General features: G+C 45.5%; 1 protein-coding gene across 1 annotated transcript in view; it reads right to left on the bottom strand.

The window, feature by feature from the left end:
* Positions 1-18,339, bottom strand: part of EBAG9 (estrogen receptor binding site associated antigen 9) — a 46,596-nt gene extending 28,257 nt beyond the window's left edge. The window contains exons 1-4 of the mRNA XM_073590196.1: positions 18,136-18,339; positions 14,501-14,572; positions 8,475-8,573; positions 3,099-3,174 (exon numbers count right to left, since the gene is read on the bottom strand). Coding sequence (XP_073446297.1) covers positions 3,099-3,174; positions 8,475-8,557 — 159 coding nt within the window. The 5' untranslated portion in view covers positions 8,558-8,573; positions 14,501-14,572; positions 18,136-18,339. The remainder of the gene's footprint in view (positions 1-3,098; positions 3,175-8,474; positions 8,574-14,500; positions 14,573-18,135) is intronic.
* Positions 18,340-20,824: the final 2,485 nt, after the last annotated feature.

The following is a 20,824-nucleotide window of genomic DNA, read 5'->3' as shown; positions in this document are numbered from 1 at the left end:
GTATACTTGAATTTATCAAATTGTCCTGGGTTGTGCATTCCAGAAAACTAGTGCAGCACAAGGAAAGTCTTACAGACTGGAATGGGATGCTCGGATTATTCTAGTCTTGGATTATTAGCAGAATGGATAAGACGTGTAGGGTGATAGAAATGATGAAAAAAATGTAGGGTGGTGCAGCACTGTGGAGAGCTGTGGGTGAGAGTTTATACTGTATTGTAGAGGCATCAGTGTAGCAGTGGGACAAAAGTATGACCCTGGATCCCACATTCAGGATGGTAAAAAAGGGCGGATTTTAAGGATGTTATTGAGGTGCAGGTGACGTCAGCGAATTATTAGATGTAGGGAGTAGAGGAAAGATCTGATCCAATATGACCCCAAGACAGCGGGCACGATGCTGGGGAGCAATGGCAGAACCACCAACAGAGAAAGCAAGGAGTTCAGTTTTGGAAAGATTCAGTTTCAGATACAGAGCAGACATGACGTTAGAGACAGCGGACAAACAACAATCATTGGTATTTTGTATTCAGGTGGGGGTCAGGATAAGAGGAGTATAATTGGGTGTCATCAGCATAAAAATGGTACTGAAAACTGAACTGAGCCCTGAGATACCCCATTGATAAGAAGAGAAGGAGGGGAGAGGAGGAGGAGGAGCCGGCAATTTATAAACTGAACAAGTGGTCAGAAAGGTAGGAGAACAAAGAACGGGGTCCTTGAGCTCGATAGAGCGGAGCATAGTGAGGAGGAGCTGCTGATCCAGTGTCAATGCTAAAGAGATCCAGGAGAATCAGTAGGGAGCAGTGACCGCCATTAGATTCAGCTGTTAGTGGTGATGGGCGAACCCGTGGATGTTCGGGTTTGGCGAAGTTTAAAAAAAAAAAAAAAAAAAGTTTGATTTGGGTACCAGAACAGTATCCAGACCCCAATAAGATGAATGGGGGACCCAAGAATCCATTGATTGCCACGCTGTCATCTGCCATGACAGCACGGAAAACACTGACTCTGATCGGCGGTAAGTTCATTACCGCCGGTTGAGAGACTAAAGATGATCTAGATGAAGAATGGAAGAGAAGGCATGCTATTAGGGAAAAGATTCCTGTCGAACATGGCAATTTTTTTTCTTTGACGTGGGCAGATCATCAGGGGCTGCACAACGGGAGGGAGGGAAGAATGTCAGTCACTTTGGATTGTCAGATAGTCTTGTGATAAGGCTGGTGACGTCATTTTGAGCATAAACCTAATAGTAATGGATTAAATCTATAAAATTGTTTAAATATATTAAACATCAAAAAAAGAATAAAAATCAACTAACGTAATAAAAACGCTTTTTGTACCCCAAAATGCTGACATTAAAAACTACAGCCCACTCTGAAAAAAACTCAAACAAAAAAAAAGGCACACAAAATATATACATATACATTGTATACAGACGTTTGGCATCTCCATAATCATACTGACCTTAGCAGATTTTCTTTTACTTATTTTTATGGTGTTCATTATGAAGTAAATACAAAAGAAAAGTGGCGGATTTGAAGAGTTTTTTGTTCCCTCCCCACTCCCCTACCACCAGTTCACCACACTTGGATTTTTCATTACTGACAGTCAGTACATTGTATGACAAAAATAAATGGTGTCATTCAAAATTACAACTTATTGCGTGCAAAAAGAATCCAAAACAACCCCCCCTCTTTGTAGGAGTGCAAAAAAAAAAAGAAAAAATGGCTGCATCATTAAGGGGTTACATTTTTTTGTTTTTTAGCCCAATAAGAAAACAAAAAGCAGAAAAAACTGTTTTCCCATAGTAGTAAGTAATGAGTGTTTCTAAAGCTCCTAAACAAGCCCAGTAGGAGGAGATGTACCGTATTTTTCGGACTGTAAGACGGATCTAAGTTTTAGAGGAGGAAATAAGGAAAAAATAAAATCTGAAGCAAAAAATGTGGTCACTTCTGTACTTAATATCCTCTATCCTGGTAAATATGGTCCCCTCAATCCCTATCCTGGTATTGCAGGGTCCCATCCTTAACCTGGTATGAGTGGCCCCCCCATCAGAAAAGATAAAAAAAAAAAATCATCACACTTACCTTCCTCGCAGCGTCACGCTCCTTTATGTAGCAGGGACGTCATGCGCTGCTCACAAGCAGAGCACAGCTGCCGGAATAGTCACCGGGATTGTTCATCGCAGAGAGCAATGAGTATTCGTTGCTCTTCAGTAACGCGCAGTGTCAGCGGGAGCCTTCCTGCTGCTGCCGGCAGTCACTTGTGCAGATACTTAAGATGAATAGTCAGAATATTCATTTCTCTTAAGTATCTGCACAAGTGACTGCCGGCAGCAGCAGGAAGGCTCCCGCTGACACTGCGCGTTACTGAAGAGCAACGAATACTCATTGCTCTCTGCGATGAACAATCCCGGTGACTATTCCGGCAGCTGTGCTCTGCTTGTGAGCAGCGCATGACGTCCCTGCTACATAAAGGAGCATGACGCTGCGAGGAAGGTAAGTGTGATGTTTTTTTTTTTAATCTTTTCTGAAGGGGGCCATGCACACCAGAATACCGAAGGGGCCATGCACACCAGAATACCGAAGGGGCCATGCACACCAGAATACCGAAGGGGCCATGCACACCAGGAATGGGATGGGGCCAATCATACCAGGATAAGGATGGGGCAATGCATACCAGGAACGTGATGGGGCCAATCATACCATGATGCCAAAAAGAAATTAATATTCACTGCCCTCCACACCCATGGGCATTTAATGAAGGGAATATTCATTTTTCTTTAACAGCGGGCACAGGAGTTGGCCGCTGCCACTGACTCCAGCCTCTGTGACCCGCTGCTCCGCTGAAACAGCTCCCCCACCTCCCCACCACTGCCAAAGCCTGTACATCCAGACTATAAGATGCACCCCCCCCATTTTCCTCCACATTTTGGGAGTTAAAAAGTGCGTCTTATAGTCTGAAAAATATAGTACATAGCATATACATATTAGGTGTCTTGTGCCCATATCTCGTTGCCTACATATACGCACACACATCAGTATATACAATGAACAGGATGTGCGGCAGGAGGAGAACAGAGACAAGGAGGCGAGGCAGTAACTGACCTGCTTGGGAACAGAATAGTCTACAGTGGTCGGCAGAGTTATCTGATCACCGCTTAACTTTCTCCCACGTCCGGACCTTAAAAAGAAAAAAAAAAAAAAAAAAAAGACAACATGAATCAGCCAAACCGATCAGAGAGGCAGGCAACTAAAGAAGTTTAGCAAATTGCATCTTCAAAAATACCAGTACATTTAGAGACCATTGACAGCTTTCAAAGGAAAAAAAAAAAGAAGGAATTTTACATATTAGTAGTTTCCATTATTTAAAAATGTGGCACAAAGTTTGAGTTTATAATAGTCATTCTTTTTCCGACTCCCTGACATGCAGCTTGTAACCTGCTCCTAGTCTCTGACTCTCCTCATGACGACGTGTTCCTCTCAGTAATATAGGCTGGATGTGAGCTCTGTGTGTCCAGGGAGCTGCTGTCTTCACTGGCTCTCCAGTATCAGCACAGCTTCATTCCTGTACCACCTTCCCTCATCTACATCAGAACTGCTCAGGGTGCTCGTGTTTCTGTCTACTTTCATACACATCATGAATAAACCCTTCCCGACATAACACACAATGATATGTCTTATTAAAATAGATGTACTGGTACATCCGGGTGATCGTGCAGGAACAGGAGTGGGGACTCAGCTTAACGGCTGCAATAACCACCTCCGTCTAGCTGTTTAAATGCCGTGGTTCATAGCGACCATGACATTTTAGAAGCCAGTGAGAGGGAAGGAGGAAAAAAATAAAGTTCTTAAAAAAGCTGTGTGTGTTCATTCTGCCTCCCAAATATCAGAATAAGGTTGAGTTCACCTTCATCCTGCACTCTAAGCGGAGCACTCGACTCAAGGTTTCCACAGAAATATCTGAAAATAGGATTCAGACTAAACATTTCACTGTAATGAGGCTAATGAGAGTCATTTTGGGCTACTAACCAGTGGTGACCCATTTCTTTACGCGTGCAGTGAATGGATCCATTGGATTATTCAATTGAAATCACATTTCAGGGATTTAGACTGAGAAAACTTTGATGCAAGTGCTCAATGTAGAGCACAAGATAAATGTGAACGGAGCCTTAAAAGTGATCCAAAATGTTCTGCGCCGCAAAATGCAACCAATAAAAACAGTGAACTCGCACAAAAAAAATTAAAAACAATCAAGTCCCCACTCCGGTCCATCATCTGAAAACTGAAAAGGGGCTTCCACATTACTTGTAGTACAAAGTCTGGAAAAGCTAAATGTCTCCCCTCATAAGGAGGAATCCAGTAACATCTGTGCTCTCAAATCTAAATGCCCCTCTCCTGCTAAGCCCCAATGTGCCTAAACCGCAGTTAGTGTCCACATGTTCACCATTACCGTAATGATGAGAACCCACTTAATTTATGGGGCAATAATAATAATAATACATTTTATTTCTATAGCGCCGACATATTCCGCAGCACTTTACATTTCAGAGGTACATATCTCCAGAAGCATGAGATGGGTACAATGGATTTTCAATATGCAACACCAACTATTTCTTATTTCTGGAAAACACTTGTGGGAGTCAAATTTGTCACTACATCCATATAGGATTTCGCAAAGGTATAATTTCCAAAAAAAGGAGTCACTTGAGAGGGGGGGGAGGGATCAGCAGTTCTGGCACTTTATTAGCTCTACAACTGACACCGGCAAATTATTCTATTACAGAATTCAGACAGCACTCCTGGCATTCCGAGCCTTGTGCCAAACCATAGTTTCTGACCACATATGGGGTATTGATGTATTCAAGAGAAATTGTGTTAGAAGCTGGGGGTCCATTGTCACCTGATCCCCTTAAGTGAAAATCTGGGACAAAAATTTTTTTTTTTACTGGTAAAAAAAATTTTTTTTATCTTCACCTCCCAATTGTATAAAATTCTATGAAAAACCTGTGGCGTCAGCATATTCACTGGAACTGTAGATAAACTCATGGAGGGATGTATGGAGAGATTGCACCCGCAAACGACGTCAACAAAATCTGCATCCAAAATGGCGCTCCTTCCCTTCCAAGTTTTGCAATTTGCCTGAACAGTAGTCTTCCCCCAGAGATGGGGTATCGGCACCCTCAGGAGAAATTGCACAACAAATTGTGCTGTCAATTGTCTCCTATTACCCTTTGGTAAAAATGAAAATTTGGGGCTAAATTAACATTTTACTGGAAAACCTAATTTTTACATCCTACTGTAAAAAAAAAAAAAAAAATTCTGTGAATCACCTGTGGGTTCACAATGCTCACTACACCCTTAGAGGATTTCCTCGAGGGGTATCATTTCAAAACCTCAGGGGATCTTAGAATGCAATATGGCATCCACAATATATCCCAGCCAAAATTGCAAGTGCTCCTTCCCTTTCTATATCTGCCGTGCGCAAAAACAGTAATTTCCGACCATAAATAGGGCATCAGTGTCCTCAGGAGAAATTACACAACAAACTATGGGGTCCATATTTCACTTGTTACCATTGTGAAAATGAAGTTTGGGACTAAAGCAACAGCGTAGTCCTTATGTTATAAGCTTTTGTGAAGCACCTGTGGGTTTGAAATGGTGCAGTTTCCAAAATTAGGGATTTTTGCTGATTTGGCATCTCAGGAGCACCTCAGTATTGAGGCCACCGCCTGAGCTTCACAGAACTAAGATGGCAGCCATGGGGGTTTTCAGCATGCTCCGGCTACACTGCCAATCAGTAAATCGTCATCATGTCAAGCCATTGGGAGCTAGTGTTCACACAAACCGGCAACCGCTCTTTTTAAAAAAGAACCTTCCATCAGTATTTAACCTCTTAAAGGAAAGGTATGGCCACAATGGCCCTGATATACTGATTTAATGGATACCTTCAACGGGCAGGACTGTGGGTTTTGGACACTGCTATGACACCTGCGTTTTTCCGAGCCCGGTTTGCTAAATTTTGCGCCAGCGCAGATTGGGATCTCAACTCAATGATCTAGGCTCCATTTTGCTGGAGAAAGCAAGATTAACCTGAGCCTGCAGCGCCATTTTGTTGCAGGACACTGGAACGTGAAAGCGTACAAGAGCCACCGGCAAGGGCTGAGCTATCGTGAAATTTTAAGAAGGAGGCTCATACAGATGTGGAGGGGCCCAAGCCAAACTGGGTCTCTACCCACAGTCTCACCCCGATGCATGAAAAGGTTGTTGCACCAAAACTTCTAAGGTGAATTAAACAGAACCAGGCTACAGATTTTTTCACTACAGGTACCCATTAAATCAGTATATCTGGGCCATAATGATCATATCTTTACTTTAACCGGTTCTCTTAAAATGCCGTTGTGAGCGACAGATATTGGCACTTATATAGTAACAAAACAACGATTGGAGCTGAAGCCAATCACTGCTACTATAGGAAGATGCCGGCCGTGTAACCCAGCAATAACCTCCCGGTATGATGTGGGCTCATCTACATACATGGGGGGCCCAATGTATCGAAGAGTGGTTTCCGGAAACCCCCCACAAGTAACACACGTCAGTGTTTCCAGTACGTTTGGTGATGGTTTTCACACGTACTGAAGACACTTGCACATGTAGACCCATTATAATCTATGAGGCTGCGCACATGTCGGTGTGATCCACTCGTGGACACGTCCGCTTTTTTTTCCTGCAGCATAGACGTCAATACATCCCACACATATGGATGACAAGGTGTGACATCCTTGTACCGTCTGTGTGACACTCACTGGAATAGAAATGGCATTTTTACATGTTAAGATGTGCAGAGATCGATATGGTGTAGATAGAAAGATATATATGAGATACATAATTAGTGCTCTGAATGTGTAGCTTATTACACTTGTATTAATCTGATACATAATTGAAAAAAAAGCTTATAGGGCCAATCCCCCATTTTTGATAAACAGCCAAGGTAAAGCAGACAGCTGTGAGCTGGTATTATCAAGCTGGGACAGTCCATGGATATTGTTCCCTTCCCAGCCCACAGCCACCCCTGAATTGGCGCATCACAAAGAATGTGTTAATCCTGGCACTTTGCCTTGTTTTTCCTGCTTGCCCTGGTGTGGAGGCAATCGGAATAATATTTACTTATTTTGTGTGCTTGATGTCAGCTGTGTAAAGTCAGCTGACATCAAGCCCAGGGGTTAGTAATGGCGTGGTGTCTATCAGACATTTCCATTACCATTCCCGTAAGTTAAGAAAAAAAAGCCCCATAATATTTAATATTTTATTGGGAAAAAAAAAACAAAAAACAAACTCTGGTTCAATGTATTAATATAAAAAAAAAAACAAAAAAAACAAAAAAAAAAAAACACATGCTTGTCTGAATTAGTCCAAGCATTCCGTTGGAGCTGTGAGGTTAATAAATTGGTAAACGATGGACTGCTTCTTGTCTTTATTTCTCTCTTTTCTTGTTTCAAGTTGCCATTTGAGGACTACGTCTGAATCCTTGGACTACTTCAGACCAGCATGGGAGTTTGTGTTTTTTTTTTTTTTCCTTTTAACTTACGGAGTTAGTAACGGGAGTGTCTGATAGACGCCTCTCCATTACTAACCCCTGGGCTTGATGTCAGCTGACATCAAGCCCAGAAATTACTACCCAGATTGCTAGTGAACCAGTTCTTCCCATTGGAAAGAGCCAGGGAAAGCGCCAGAATTGTTGCATCCCGTGTGATGTGCCAATTCTGGGCTGCTATTGGCTTGTATTTTTAGGCTGGGAAGGGGCCAATATCCAATGGCCCTCAGCTGTCTACTTTGACCTTGGCTGGTTATCAAAACTGGATGGGACCCCTTTTTTCCCCCATTTATTAGCCTAATGTAAGTACAGTAAACTACACATACACGGCCCTAATTAAATATCTCACGGATATCATTCTATCTGCACCATATCTACCTCTATCTTCTGCACATCCAACATCTAAACATCTGTCATCTCTATTCAAGTAGGTGGTATGCACAGACAGCACCGATACAGGTTTTTCCAGTACTGGAAAAATCAGGACACGTGAAGGAGACACTGCAAAACGTGAATGTGAGTGCACCCTACATAATATAAGATGTGGCTTGTCACTACACTTTCGGCTTCTCAAAGGCATCACCGTCTCTACACTGTATTCTACATAAGCAAGAAGGATTATTAAGAGGGTTGGGAAAAGTGTATTTCATGAATTGTGCCGAAAATACGGATTGGGAATAGCTGAAAGAAAAGTGCAGGCACTGAGGCTAAACACCCACTCGGCTACACCGATGTCAGAGCATGGAGGGCTGTATGGGCAGGATCAGGTCAGGAAAAGAATGTATCGTCTATTAAAAAATAAATAAATATAAAAAAATATTTAGGATAACTGAAGCTATATAAGGTAACTAAAGTACATTAAAAAGTAACAGATGCCAGGCCCAGGTTACCTGCATATTAATCTCTTGAAGAAGGCGAGAACGGAAGCGAGGCAAGTGCAAATCTTAAATAGGCGGAACTGTGTGACGGCCATGCCGAGAGCTGTTCACCTGCAAGGCAATCACACAAAAGAGTTAAATCACAAAATCAGGCGGTTTGTATATAATGCTCAGCTATCCCAGTAGTAATGGGGTACACTAGATCAAGATATGGGAAGGTGATTTAAAGGGAACAATCCCTTTAATATTTGGCTGGTCAGGCAGCACTAGTCATCAGCTCATTCTTCTGGGGAAAGCAGCTGGATAGGAAAAGTAATAATACATGATAGTCATTCAGGTGATCAGAGATCAGGGTGACAGAGAGGCCCCAATCTAGGATGGGTACCTGCACAAAGTTGTTGACATGAGAACCCCTTTCAAGGCTTCAGGAGCGTACAATATAGACGTGTTCTGCACGAGTAACAAGGACGACGCGCCGACTGTTCAAGTGACAGACTTGCTCTAAGTGAAAATAAAAATATAGTAGCATGTACCGTATTTTTCGGACTATAAAACGCACTTTTTCCCCAAAAAAATTTGGGTGGAAAACGGGGGGGGGGGGGTGTCATAGTTGGAATGTACAGTACTTACACTTTGGTGGCAGCAGGAGTCGGGAGATTATTGTGATGGTCCTGGTCTGACGCTGCAGGGCGATGATTGTTGTACGGCGGTGCCAGTGGCTAAGGCGACATTTTCTGAAAGCCCGGAGCCCCGCACTTCTATTGCCTCGATGCTGCGGCCACCGGGAAAATGGTCACGGAGGCGGCGCATGCGCACATTGAGATCTCGGCTCAGAGATCTCAATCTGCGCCTGGGGAATCAATTGTGGCCAAGATCTCAATCTGCGCATTCGCTGCCTTCGGTGGCCATTTTCCCAGAGGACATAGCATCAAGGCAATAGAAGTGTGGGGGATTTGGACTTTCAGAAAATGTCGCCGGAGGCCCCCACACCACCAAGAATCGCCACACCAGGCTGGGATGGGAGCGAGATCATCGCCCCGCATTGTCGGGCCACCGGAAGAATCGTGCGACTCCTGCTGCCACCAGGGGTGCCGATTCCCCACCGGGTAAGATGGATGCAAGACTGTAAGACGGACCCCCATTTGATGCATTAATTACCCCTCCCCGTTTTCCTTCTTAAAATTTGGGTTGCGTTTTATAGTCCCAAAAAAATAAGGTACTATGCTCTTCAATATGTCAGACATGACCTGCCCATTCAGGTCTACAGATGAACACACACAAAAAAAGAAAAAAAAACACAATCGGACAATTTTACATCCACTTACATTCAGTGTCTCCCTCTCCCACACCACCTCCCCACCTACCTGTCGGTGTTCCTCAAGGCTCAGTTCTAGGACCCCTACTCTTCTCTATCTACACCTTCGGCTTGGGACAGCTCATAGAATCCCACGGTTTGCAGTATCATCTCTACGCCGATGACACGCAGATCTGGACCTGACCTCTCCTCCTTACTGACCAAAATCCCACAATGTGTCTGCTGCTATCTCAGCTTTCTTCTCTGCTCATTTTCTAAAACTGAACATGGACAAAACAGAATTCATCATCTTTCCCCCAGCTCACTCTACCCCTCCACCAGACCTATCCATCAATGTCAATGGCTGCTCTCTATCCCCAGTCCCGCACGCTCGGTGCCTTGGGGTGATCCTCGACTCTGCGCTCTCTTTCAAGCCACATATCCAAGCCCTCACCTCCTCCTGCCGCCTCAAACTCAAAAATATTTCCCGGATCCGTGCATTCCTTGACCATGAAACCACAAAGACACTAGTGCAAGCCCTTATCTCCCGCCTCTACTACTGCAACCTCCTTCTCTCTGGCCTCTCCTCTAGCACTCTGGCACCACTCCAATCCATCCTACATGCTGCTGTCCGACTAATCCACCTGTCTCCCCGTTATTCCCCAGCCTCTCCTCTATGCCAAGACTTTCATTGGCTTCCTATCATCGAGGCTCCAGTCCAAAACCTTAAGCGGAAACGCTTAAACGCATCTCCATGCAATCCTATGCGATTCCGCAGTTGCTGTGCCCATGCTGCGGATTTTTCCGCTGCAGAATCGCATAGCGGTAAAATCCGCAGCATTTCCATTATTTCTGCGGAATCGCTGTGATTTCGCCGCCATAGGATTGCATTGAAACGCTCACTTTACGCATGTGGCTATGCCCACTATGCGTAAAGTGAGCGTTATATGTGTGGATGGTACCCAGGGTCTGGAGGAGAGGAGACCGTCCTCCATGCCCTGGGTACCACATTCCTGTTAAAAATAATTAAAAAAATAGAGATATACTTACCCTCCGTCGGTCCCCGGAATCCACCCGGCCCTCATGGCGCTGCCGGCAACTTCCGTTCCCAGGGATGCATTGCGCGAATGACCTCTGATGACGTAGCGGTCACGCAAGACCGCTTCGTCATCAGAGGTCATTTGCGCAATGCATCCCTGGGAACGGAAGTTGCCAGCAGCGCCATGAGGGCCGGGAGGATTCCGAGGGCCAACGGAGGTCAAGTATATCTCTATTTTTTATTTTTATTATTTTTAATATTTTTTTTTACTAAAAGTAAAAGGTTTACTAATAGTAAAAGGTTGGTCACACTTGTCAAGCGCTATGCTTGACAAGTGTGACCAACCTGTCAAACACTTCTCTAAGCAATGCTTCAAATCGCTTGGAAATGCGCAAGCATTCTGCAAGCAAAAAACCCTTGCAAAACGCTTGTGTTTTGCAGGAAAACGCATGCGAATTCCGCACGCGTTTTACCCACGGCAGGGAGTTGCAGAAAATTCCACATTTCTGCAACGTGGGCACATAGCCTAACTATGACATCCAAAGCCATCCACAACCTTTCTCCTCCATACATCTGTGACATGGTCTCCCGGTACCTACCCGCACGCAACCTCCGATCCTCACAAGATCTCCTTCTCTACTCCCCTCTTATCTCCTCTTCCCACAATCGCATAAAAGAGTTCTCCCATGCTTCCCCCATACTCTGGAACTCTCTACCCCAAGATATCAATCTCTCGCCTACCATGGAAACCTTCAAAAAGAACCTGAAGACCCACCTCTTCCGACAAGCCTACAACCTGCAATTCAGTCTGCTGAACCGCGGCACGACCAACTCTACCCTCTCCTAGTGCAGGGTTCCCCAACTACAGTCCTCAAAGCCCACCAACAGGTCATGTTTTCAGGATTTCCTTAGTATTGCCCAAGTGATAATTGCATCACCTGTACAATACAAGGGAAATCCTTAAAACATGATCTGTTGGTGGGCCTTGAGGACTGGAGCTGGGGAACCCTGTCCTAGTGTATCCTCACCCATCCCTGTAGACTGCGAGCCCTCGTGTACAGGGTCCTCTTATCCTCTGTACTTGTGTGCGCCTTGTTTTGCTCATGTTCATTGTACTTGTCTATAATTGCCCCTTTGAAAATGTAAAGCGCCATGGAATAAATGGTGCTATAAAAATGTATAATAATGTAAGAGCAGTAAAAAGCATGTGGCACAATGGCCTAATATAATTAGAATAAATTATAATATTAATCCGATGTCTGTAAAGCGCTGTGGAGTTAATGGCGCTATATAAGCGAGTAAAATAATGTAACAAAGGATAACAAAGCCTGAATACAGATAAAGTATGATGCAAACAAAAATGCCCACAAACAGTATGATACCCCTACAGAGAATTCATCCACACCCACACACGGTATGATGACCCTTCTCAACTCCCTTAATTCCCCGACAAAGAATGGTGGCCCCCATTCGCCAACTGAGTAGCGGCCCATCTAATATATAAAGCTCAATGTGAATGTGTGTGTGTGTGTGTCCGGGATTGGCATCCGCACCGTCGCAGCTACAGCCATAAAATTTGGCACAGTCACACGTCTGGCCCCCGAGTGTCCTAGGCTATGTTGTGAGGCGAAATTTTAACCCCGCGCGTTCCAATTCACCAAATAATTTTGCCCCTATCTACATAATGAGGAAAAAGTGTGCGTGTATCAAGCCCCGCCGCTCATTATGATGTCATAATGGTTGACTATGGGATGGAGGATGTATGACAGGTATATGGGCATGGGACTATGGGATGGCGGATATGTATGATGGGTATATGGGCACGGGCCTATGGGATGGCGGATATGTATGATGGGTATATGGGCACGGACCTATCGGATCGTGGATATGTATGATGGGTATATGGGCACGGGACTATGGGGTGGAGGATATGTATGATGGGTATATGGGCACTCGACTATGGGATGGAGGATATGTATGATGGGTATATGGGCACTCGACTATGGGATGGAGGATATGTATGATGGGTATATGGGCACTCGACTATGGGATGGAGGATATGTATGATGGGTATATGGGCACCCGACTATGGGATGGAGGATATGTATGATGGGTATATGGGCACTCGACTATGGGATGGAGGATATGTATGATGGGTATATGGGCACGGGACTATGGGATGGAGGATAATTATAATTTGTTATAACTAACCACAGTTAGTTACTATGCCCGGGCAGCGCCGGGCTCTTCAGCTAGTACACTATAAAGGGCCCCACATACAGTATACTGGCCTCACATTAAATAAAATAAATGTTCACCTCTGCTCCGATCTCTTTATGGAGTCTTCAAATCCTCTGCAGATGTAGAGCGGGAATGATGGGAGAGAGTCGGCTGATGCTCCCTTCTCCATCATCGCTTTTAATTGTATTGGCATCTGGGAAGCCGATATAGTTTAATGTGCAAAGCTGGGAGAAAGTGCCTCGCAGGCCAAATACACCTGGGAGACCCGCCTGGTGTCGCGGGCCAGAGTTGGACATATATACTGTTACATTATCAGTGCCGCACCCTTTCTACTTCGACCTGAAGGTGAGGACACTGGTTATCAACTCAGAAAACAAAAAAGTGTCGGGCTATGTTGTGCACACCGTGTCTTATACACTCCGGAGAACCCGCCAATGCCTTCGAGCAGAAGAAGCAGGAAACTGGCCATTATTTTCCGTTGAAAATTGTTGTGTGCTTTTTTTTTTAAGCCATGTCCTGAGTGTTTTTCTGTTTTAGCCCCCGGTCAATTTTTGTAGTTTTTCCCAAGGTTTTTGTCATGTCCTTTTTGCTGTTGATTTTTTTCCCCCCTCACTCCATTGGATAGTGAAGTTTTGTTTTTTTTTTTAAAGCAAAAATGATGGCAAAATGCTCTTATTGACTTGTATTGTAAGGTACAGAGGATCTCCCGAGCGGAAAACGGCAGAGGAAAGGGCATGTAACTTGTTTTAAACCACTTGGCATTTCTAGAAAACATGAAGCTGTTAAGAGACGTTAATAAGCCTGAACATACATATACATGTCTGAAAAGCAAGACTACTTTTTACATAGTACATTCTTTTGGGTTTTTTGTAGGTTTTTCAGGCATTTTCACCTGAAAAAAAAGAAAAATAACCTTGTGAACATAGCCTTAGTCCTCAGAGCACGGCCTAGGTTTGCTTCACATGTCCGTTTCAGGGTCTGTCTTTGGACCAAATTCCAGATTAACCACAAACATCTAAACCCGAATTCAAAAGTGGGGCAGTCAGTCCCAAAATTGCCCCCTGTACACAGACTGACAATGTCCTTAACAAGGAATCGCCTTCATTGTATCCTCCTCGGAGAGTCAGCTTTATAGGGCCCTCGTCTCATCACCCGCACACTGGGATCAGAAACCTTTTACATCTTAGAAGGAACAAACCCCATTTTCTGTTCCTAGGACACCAGATCTCATGGCCCAGGGTCATACCTGCAAGTCAGCGACATACAACATCTGCTCATCAAAGGGTCAACCAGTCATCTGTGGCATTGTGGTAAGACCCCCACTCACACACAAAAAGAAGCCTTGTCTCTGGTGGGTGCCCCCAGGCCCAGAATACTAACAATCCCCCGTTCTGTTCTTCCATCCTATGGTCAAGACACGCTCTTTCAACCACGGACTCTCGGCATGTGACACATAAAACCTACCTGTGAGCGCCGGCTCCTTTATGCTTCATTCACAGATCTGAGAAGATCGTAGAGAGCCGTCCTCTGTGGTCACTGGAGATAGAAAACACCTGTTATATAAAGAAACACTGGAAAATACATGGGTTGAGGAGAAGAGATGAGTGGACCCTGTGGAAGCTTGGGTTCAGCTGAAATGGGGGAAAAAAAAGGAAATACACGGGCCCCACTATTTTTTTAATAACCAGCCAAGGGAAAGCAGACAGCAGTGAGCTGGTAGTCGAATGCTGAGAATGCCCAATATCCATGGAGCTTCCCAGAATGTAAATGTCAGCCCCCGGCTGTCTGCTTTGCCTTAGCTTATTAAAATTAGGGGAGAAACTTTTTTGCCCCCCCACATCATTTTAATCACAAGTTAAGGCAAAGCAGACACCTGAGGACTGATATTAATAGGCTGGAAAAGAAGCTCCATGGATATTGGCCACTTCCCAGCATAATAAAGACCAGCTCACAGCTCACACATATACACACTATCAGGCCGAATCACGCGGTGCGCCTGCTAATCATAGACATGCCATTACTTACCATGGCCGTGATACGGATGGTAGTGCTCAATGTCTTAAAGCTTGCTTTCAGCAAGCTTTATAAGGCTATGTGCACACGTTGTTGAAGGTGCTGCAGATTTTTCCACGCGGATTTAGAAAGATCCGCAGGTAAATCCGCAGGTCAAAAGACCTACGGATTAGCCTGTGGTTTTCCCCTGCGGTTTGACACCTGTACAATGGAGCAGATGTAAAACCGCTGCGGAATCCTCACAAAGAATTGACATGCTGCGAATTTAAAACCGAAGCAAATCCGCGCTGAAAAATCCGCAGCATGTCCACAGCATTATTGGATTTCCATTGAATACAATGGGACTGTACAATGCAGAAAAATCAGCTGCGGATCCGCAGCAGAATCCGCAACGTGTGCACATGGCCTTAGGCTACAGAAGCCGAAACCTGACATTCAGTAAGTAGTCTGTGTTTGAGGTTTGACATCGGACACAAGGTGTTCAGTACCAACCCCGAACTTTACCGTTTGGGTCTGCTCATCCCTAGTAGGGAGGAAATAAAACATGGAAACACATCAGCAGGTGGCACCCTGACAGCCTCCCTCTGCCTGGCACATGGGCAATGTTGACCACCAATTCGAGAACAGAATTATTTAAAAAATAGACTCTAGTGAAATCTGAGCCCCATTATATACTAAAATTACTGGGGGTCATTGCAAATCTGAGACGGGCGCTTGAATTTGGACAATTCCTTGAAATCGCTGTGGCGCGTGATCTGCAAGGAAGGCGCACATAAAACAGAATATAGAACATGAATTAAATGGTGGCTTAAATATACCATACATATAATAAAAAAAAAAACTGACTAAAAGGTCAAATTTTGATGCGGTAATTTAGAAGCCTCTATTTTTGGCTTACTGAGGCTACTTTCACACTTGCGTTTTTTAGTGCGTTTTCTTGTTTTTTGCACATGGTTTTTGCAAAAAATGCATGCTTTTTTTTGCGCTGACGTGCGCATGACCATGAGCACGTCAGCACTCCCACAGACTTTAATGGGTTTTGGGTAGAGTTGAGCGACTTTGGTCGGATCGGGTTTCATGAAACAAAATTTGAGTCGGATGAAACTGCTCCGACTAGGGCAAAAAAAGTCAGAGTTTCATCCGAAACCCGACCCCAATGCAAGTCAATGGGGAATAAAAGTCATCATTGAGTGGATGACATTGACTTGCATTGAGGTCGGGTTTCAGACGAAACTCCGACTTTTTTTGCCCTAGTCGGAGCAGTTTCATCCGACTCAAATTTTGTTTCATGAAACCCGATCCGACCAAAGTCGCTCAACTCTAGTTTTGGGTGAATTTCGTGCGCATGCGTTTTTTTGGGACAGGTCGGACGCACAAAAAATGCAACAGGATGCATTTTGCGCAGCCAGGCGCACACTACAAAAAAACGCACGCGCATACAAACGCATGACTATGTGCACCCATGTTAAATATAGGGGGAAAAAAACGGATGCGCACTTATGCGCAAAAACAGCACAAAAAAAACGCAGGTGTGAAAGTAGCCTGAAGAGGGGGCGGACATCAGAGAGCAAATGCACAAGTAGTGAATATGAGGAGTATTTTCTGCAACTGATGTGCAGCAGAACATTTAGTCAAAATTGTTTTTTTAATGAGCGGGCAGTGCATTATTCTGCGAATTCGAGAGGTGGTGAGTTCTCCTTCAATGGAAGTCTTCAAACAGTGGCTGGACAGACATCTGACTGGGATGGTTTAGTGAATCCTGCATTGAGCAGGGGGTTGGACACGATGGCCCAGGAGGTCCCCTCCAACTCTAAGGGTACCGTTACACCTAGCGACTCACCAGCGATCCCGACCAGCGATATGACGCGGTCAGGATCGCTGGTGCATCGCTAAGTGGTCGCTAGTGAGCTGCCACACAGGCATATCTCACTAGCGACATCGCTGGGGACGGGGGTCGCTACTTACCCGTCAGACGCGGCGATCCTGCCCGGCTCCACGCGTCGCTCGTCGTCACAGCAGGAAGCGCCGCAGGAAGTGACCGACGAGAAATGGTCCAGCAGCTTCTCGCGTGACCAGTGTTGAGCAGCGGGGGAGCCGGTCGGAGGTAAGTATCACACATAGTGATATCGCTAGCAATATCGCTGCTACGTCACAAAATCGGTGACTTTACAGCGATATTGCTAGCGATATCGCAGTGTGTAACGGGGGATTGGTTCTAGGATTCTAGGATTGGTATTTACCCTCGGAGGAGATTCAAATCTTTCAGTGACGGAGACTCCGCTTGTTCTCGCGGCCCCCACACTGCTGCAGACTGACTGTCCTGTTACCTAAGTGCAGAAGTCACTCTGCCATTGTGCGAGACCACCGGGATTATTATTACACTAGGAGCATTTTTTTTTTTTTTTTTCAGTCCAGTTTTTAGGGCGGAAAGAAAAAAAAATAGTTTTTCCAACTGCAGCAAAACAGTGAGATTTGTAAAGTCTCATTCACATCTTTGCATGTTTATCTTTATTTATCTGAAGTGAATTTTGGAAAGGAAAAAAAAAAAAAATCTGCATTTTTCCTGCTAATTTTAATGCAGCGTTCCCACGTTAACGTAAGAAAAAAAAACCCACAGCAAAGAGTCTTTGGTTTTTACCCCCCATGACAAAAAAAAAGAACACAGAGGCTGAATTATGGTACGGTAGGTTATTTTTCCTTTTTTTATGGTGTCTTTTTTCTTTTTTTAAGCGCTAAATTTTCCAAACTCGGGAATGTGCATCAGGATTTTTTTTTTTTTTGCACAGGATAAAAAAAATGCAGCAAAATTTCAACATGATAAAATAGAAAATAAATAAAGCTTCATGTGAACAAGAACCAACATTGGGGGAAAAAGTCTAGGAAAAGCTCATCCATGTGATGCAAGAGAAACACTGCACCATAAGCTGCCAGCGATCACTGGTGGGACTACTGATCCCAGCGCACCCTGGGGCTGATCACTGGGCTCTAATCCCGGAGCAGCGGCTCTGCTGCGGGCGGTCACCCAGCTTTCCCCGGGGCTGATAAGCTCCAGCACGTTTCCCTCAGCACTACTACCCACAATGCACCTGCAGGGGACGCGCAGCTCCGGCTCAGCGTGCGCCCGGCTCCGGGTGTGGAGCGCCCATCAGGCGGCAGCATGCGAGGCAAGGTCCCGGCAAACACAGGGAAGAGGGACGAGCACTCCTTCTCTCCCACCGCTCTGTCCAGGATCGATGACGTCGACGCAGCGGCGGCAGTGCACGCTCCACACGTCAAAACGCCGCCGACGTGGAAAACGAAGCGAAGCATTCTGGGAAGTGTAGTCTCTACGTTATTTCAGAAACTACATTTCCCATAATTCCCTGGCTCACGATCCTCCTTACTTCTACCTGTGTGTCCTGCAGCCTGTAGTGTGGTGCTTACTGCTGCCCTTCAGATGTGTGAAGAGGGGACACAGTGTCATCATTTAACCCCTTAGTGACCCAGCCTCCCCCCCAATTCTGACATGTTTCCAGCATATCCCAGTGATTCTGAGAATTTTTTTTTCCATGACACGTTGAAATTTATGTTAATGGTAAATTTAGATCGATATGTTTTGCATTTATTTATAACAAAAAATATGAAAAGTTTGAGAACAGTTAGCAATTTTTGAAACTTTGACGTTCGTAAATAACGTTTCCCTCATGTCAGCGCCGTCTGTAAAATGGTCTTACCTTTTGTTAGGGGGTTTATAAATTGTAGCAGGAATTTTTCATATCTTCAAGGAAAAATGGTGGAGAAGAATTCCTAGTGCTAGAGGAGTTAGCAGGAATCCAGGTGCACTGCCTGTGGTAGGGAGTAATTCCTAGTGCTAGAGGGGTTAGCAGGAATCCAGGTGCACTGCCTATGGTAGGGAGTAATTCCTAGTGCTAGAGGGGTTAGCAGGAATCCAGGTGCATTGCCTGTGGTAGGGAGTAATTCCTAGTGCTAGAGGAGTTAGCAGGAATCCAGGTGCACTGCCTGTGGTAGGGAGTAATTCCTAGTGCTAGAGGAGTTAGCAGGAATCCAGGTGCATTGCCTGTGGTAGGGAGTAATTCCTAGTGCTAGAGGAGTTAGCAGGAATCCAGGTGCACTGCCTGTGGTAGGGAGTAATTCCTAGTGCTAGAGGAGTTAGCAGGAATCCAGGTGCACTGCCTATGGTAGGGAGTAATTCCTAGTGCTAGAGGGGTTAGCAGGAATCCAGGTGCACTGCCTGTGGTAGGGAGTAATTCCTAGTGCTAGAGGGGTTAGCAGGAATCCAGGTGCATTGCCTGTGGTAGGGAGTAATTCCTAGTGCTAGAGGAGTTAGCAGGAATCCAGGTGCACTGCCTGTGGTAGGGAGTAATTCCTAGTGCTAGAGGAGTTAGCAGGAATCCAGGTGCACTGCCTATGGTAGGGAGTAATTCCTAGTGCTAGAGGGGTTAGCAGGAATCCAGGTGCACTGCCTGTGGTAGGGAGTAATTCCTAGTGCTAGAGGGGTTAGCAGGAATCCAGGTGCACTGCCTGTGGTAGGGAGTAATTCCTAGTGCTAGAGGGGTTAGCAGGAATCCAGGTGCACTGCCTATGGTAGGGAGTAATTCCTAGTGCTAGAGGGGTTAGCAGGAATCCAGGTGCACTGCCTATGGTAGGGAGTAATTCCTAGTGCTAGAGGGGTTAGCAGGAATCCAGGTGCACTGCCTGTGGTAGGGAGTGATTCCTAGTGCTAGAGGGGTTAGCAGGAATCCAGGTGCACTGCCTATGGTAGGGAGTAATTCCTAGTGCTAGAGGGGTTAGCAGGAATCCAGGTGCACTGCCTGTGGTAGGGAGTGATTCCTAGTGCTAGAGGGGTTAGCAGGAATCCAGGTGCACTGCCTGTGGTAGGGAGTGATTCCTAGTGCTAGAGGGGTTAGCAGGAATCCAGGTGCACTGCCTGTGGTAGGGAGTAATTCCTAGTGCTAGAGGGGTTAGCAGGAATCCAGGTGCACTGCCTGTGGTAGGGAGTAATTCCTAGTGCTAGAGGGGTTAGCAGGAATCCAGGTGCACTGCCTATGGTAGGGAGTAATTCCTAGTGCTAGAGGGGTTAGCAGGAATCCAGGTGCACTGCCTGTGGTAGGGAGTGATTCCTAGTGCTAGAGGGGTTAGCAGGAATCCAGGTGCACTGCCTGTGGTAGGGAGTAATTCCTAGTGCTAGAGGGGTTAGCAGGAATCCAGGTGCACTGCCTATGGTAGGGAGTAATTCCTAGTGCTAGAGGGGTTAGCAGGAATCCAGGAGCACTGCCTGTGGTAGGGAGTAATTCCTAGTGCTAGAGGGGTTAGCAGGAATCCAGGTGCACTGCCTATGGTAGGGAGTAATTCCTAGTGCTAGAGGGGTTAGCAGGAATCCAGGTGCACTGCCTATGGTAGGGAGTGATTCCTAGTGCTAGAGGGGTTAGCAGGAATCCAGGTGCACTGCCTGTGGTAGGGAGTAATTCCTAGTGCTAGAGGGGTTAGCAGGAATCCAGGTGCACTGCCTGTGGTAGGGAGTAATTCCTAGTGCTAGAGGGGTTAGCAGGAATCCAGGTGCACTGCCTGTGGTAGGGAGTAATTCCTAGTGCTAGAGGAGTTAGCAGGAATCCAGGTGCACTGCCTGTGGTAGGGAGTAATTCCTAGTGCTAGAGGGGTTAGCAGGAATCCAGGTGCACTGCCTGTGGTAGGGAGTAATTCCTAGTGCTAGAGGAGTTAGCTGGAATCCAGGTGCACTGCCTGTGGTAGGGAGTAATTCCTAGTGCTAGAGGGGTT

The sequence above is a fragment of the Dendrobates tinctorius genome, unplaced genomic scaffold (assembly GCF_039654945.1).
Source record: "Dendrobates tinctorius isolate UK_male_01 unplaced genomic scaffold, ASM3965494v1 ptg000116l, whole genome shotgun sequence".
Classification (NCBI taxonomy): Eukaryota; Metazoa; Chordata; class Amphibia; order Anura; family Dendrobatidae; genus Dendrobates; species Dendrobates tinctorius.
Note: the sequence above shows the minus strand (reverse complement) of the source record. Positions and strands in the feature narration are given on the sequence as shown.